This window comes from Bidens hawaiensis, unplaced genomic scaffold (genome assembly GCF_021521415.1).
Source record: "Bidens hawaiensis isolate Kalapana, Puna unplaced genomic scaffold, B.hawaiensis_p1.1 tig00011343_1, whole genome shotgun sequence".
NCBI lineage: Eukaryota > Viridiplantae > Streptophyta > Magnoliopsida > Asterales > Asteraceae > Bidens > Bidens hawaiensis.
Genome location: NW_027491883.1, coordinates 477304 through 480252, shown reverse-complemented (window position 1 = coordinate 480252; position 2949 = coordinate 477304). Strand labels below are relative to the sequence as shown.

The window sequence follows — 2949 nt, the reverse complement described above, 5'->3', positions numbered from 1 at the left end:
CCTTGGAACGGTATCATCATCTTATCTTCTCTAGCTATTTCTCTCTATATACACTTATATTCAGAGCAATCTAGTCTGATTCTCACGCCGGAGGGTGGTCACAAGGAGGAACCCCCCCCCCCCCCCCCTTTCTCAGTGACGAGCTCACGGTGTCTGTTTTGCAGGTCGAGAAGAATAACCATCTTTGCTGGACCTAACCCTCGTGGGAAACATCTACTTAACCCTCAGATTATCCTTAATCTGCCGGGGCCATTTAGTGTTTCTTCAACAACCCTCCGCATTCAATCAATCGCTGCCGGTAACTCTTCCATTCCAATACTAATATATTATATGTTCTTGATTTATAAACTTCATTTAGTTTTTATTAAGATTAATTTTTAACAGTCCAATTTATACCATGTTTGGAGCGATTCAACGCGGTTCACTGTCTGGTAAGCTCATCTGTGTACTTTATCTTTTGTGTTCATGGTTACGGAACTGGATTGTATAATTCAATTGATTTTTGTGAAAATAGTTTTTTTTTTTTTTTAATTTAGAAATAGCATGTTATGATTGGCACTTATCATCGAAAGTTGCCCATACTTGCTTATGTGATGTAACTTGTTATTTAATTAAATAAATATAAGTGGTGCATTTATATTAAGTGAATCTAAGATAAATGTGTAACATTTGCAGCTAGCATACTTTATAGTGTCAATAATTTGTACCGGTAAGTCGGTAACTCAAAGGTTTGTTGCCAAAGAGCTTATCCGGTTTATTCTGCTTGTGTAACATTTTTTTATTTTTCGAGTTTTAGTTATATGGTGTATACAAAATAGAGATGTCACTATTGATTAGTCCCAATTATTTGAATTGATGTGTGAAGAAATGAGAACCAACAGAATATATAAAACCAAAACATATACAGAAACAAGTTTTATTATGTTGAGGGTAGTAAGGTCCACAAAATAAATTTTGATAATAAACAAACATAAAGTTGTCCATTTTTGGCAGTTGCTTATTTGCACTGGACATATTTGTATACATGCTTTACATCTAATATTTAAGAACCTTTTTAAGATTTTGTCCTACAGTTATATACAATTATATTGAGAAACTCTTATGATATAAACCTTACTCGTTTTCACCCGTATATGGATTAAAGATCTCAGCGTCTCATATGAAGAACGCACCCATGGAACTTGTAAAAAGAACGTAGAATATACTTCCAAAATGAGAAAGAAAATCATTTATCAAGATTCTTCTACATTAGGTGAAGCTCAAGATCTTGAAGAGGCTGAAGCGGTTAATCTTCTTCGACAAACACTAATTGCATACAACTTGCTACCTCCAATACTAGATGACTATCATATGATCTTAAAGTAATAAGCATTATTATCTTGACCAAATTATTATTACAATAGAATGTCATTCTTCGTCACCAAATTGATACTTATTGATACTTATCAAATCACAACCTTGTAGATACTTGAAAGCCATGAAGTTTAATCTTGAAGACACCAAGAACATGTGGATCAACATGCTTAAGTGGAGAAAAGACTTTGGGGCTGACACCATATTAGAAGTAAAACAGAAATAAATTTAGTCGAATCTTGAATTCCTTAATACTTGTATCGTGAAAAAAGCTTTCTTTTTCGGCAGGATTACAAATTCCATGAGTTGAGTGAAGTTCTAGAGTATGTTCCTCAAGGTTTTCATGGTATCGACAAACAAGGAAGGCCTGTTTACATTGAGATATTAGGACAAGTGGACCCAAAGAAGCTTCAGAGAGTAACGAGTATTGAACGGTATGTGAAATACTATGTGCAGGAGTATGAGAGAACGTTATCCATTCGGTTTCCAGCCTGCTCCATTGCAACCGGAAGAAATGTTGATTCAAATATAACAATTATAGATGTTCAAGGCATGGTATGTATGAAATGAATAAATAATTATTATCTAAGTAATGCAAGCAGTTTTGTAACTCGGTGATATGTTTATATCTTTAGGGTATATGGAACTTAACAAAACCGGTGATTGAACTCGTTAGGAGGCTGCAACAGATCAACAACTATCCTGATGTATATTGCTTACATATATAAAAAGTCAAATTTTATTTTTTTATTTTATAATTTTTTTTAACACAAGTGTGTTGTTTATACCTGCACTCTGCAGACACTATGCCAGATGTTCATCATAAATGCCGGTCAGGGGTTTAAGATGCTCTGGAACATGGTTCAGTCGTTTCTCGAACCCAAAGCAAAATCCAAGATTCATGTAAGTTGACAATATGTTGTGTCTTGTGTGCATAATATTAATCTCGTGTTACCGTGATTCTTTTTCTTTAATACTTCACATCCTCAGGTTCTGGGAACCAAATATAAAAGCACATTGCTTGAAGTAATTGATGCCAGGTAAACGAATTGTAAGTTAATTATATATTTAGGTGGTTATAAGTTAATATCTGCATTAAACTTGATAAGTCATTTTAATGTGACAGTGAGTTGCCAGAATTTCTAGGTGGTTATTGCAATTGTGCAGAAAAAGGAGGCTGCATGCGATCCGATAAAGGACCTTGGAAAGACCCTCATGTTATGAAGGTAAACACAATGTTACATTGTTAAAACAAATAAAGCCGATTTCATAACTAAGATATGCGGTTTATATATTACAGGAAGGTACATTTGTGCATAGAAATCATTCATCCAAATCGAGTACTTTGGTGGCTGATCACCGTGCTCCAGTTGAATGTAAGTATTAGAAATTGTAAATATTAATAAGCTCTTGATGGTTATAAACTTATAATCACCTTTTAACCATTGCAAGTGATTATAATTATATATTTCGTCTAGCTATTTATTCTCTCTGTATTTGGTTCTGTAAATGGAAATACAAGATAATTCATTACTAATTTCTTTATTGCCAATTATCCTGTTATTGTTTTGTAAGTAGGCCAAATATGTAATTAAG

At 33.7% G+C, this 2949-nt stretch overlaps 1 protein-coding gene and 1 long non-coding RNA gene across 2 annotated transcripts; both read left to right on the top strand.

The window, feature by feature from the left end:
- The first annotated feature begins 264 nt into the window (after window positions 1–264).
- On the top strand, window positions 265–2081 carry LOC143537788 (phosphatidylinositol/phosphatidylcholine transfer protein SFH5-like). The gene is made up of 5 exons (XM_077031480.1): window positions 265–431; window positions 1145–1361; window positions 1465–1564; window positions 1642–1908; window positions 1989–2081. Exons 1-5 carry the CDS (start codon window positions 398–400, stop codon window positions 2079–2081), a joined length of 711 nt encoding a protein of 236 aa, XP_076887595.1. The 5' UTR covers window positions 265–397.
- A 58-nt stretch (window positions 2082–2139) lies between these two features.
- Window positions 2140–2581, top strand: LOC143537744 (uncharacterized). The gene is made up of 3 exons (XR_013136117.1): window positions 2140–2256; window positions 2344–2393; window positions 2480–2581. It is a non-coding gene; the product is annotated as an uncharacterized LOC143537744 (long non-coding RNA).
- Window positions 2582–2949: the final 368 nt, after the last annotated feature.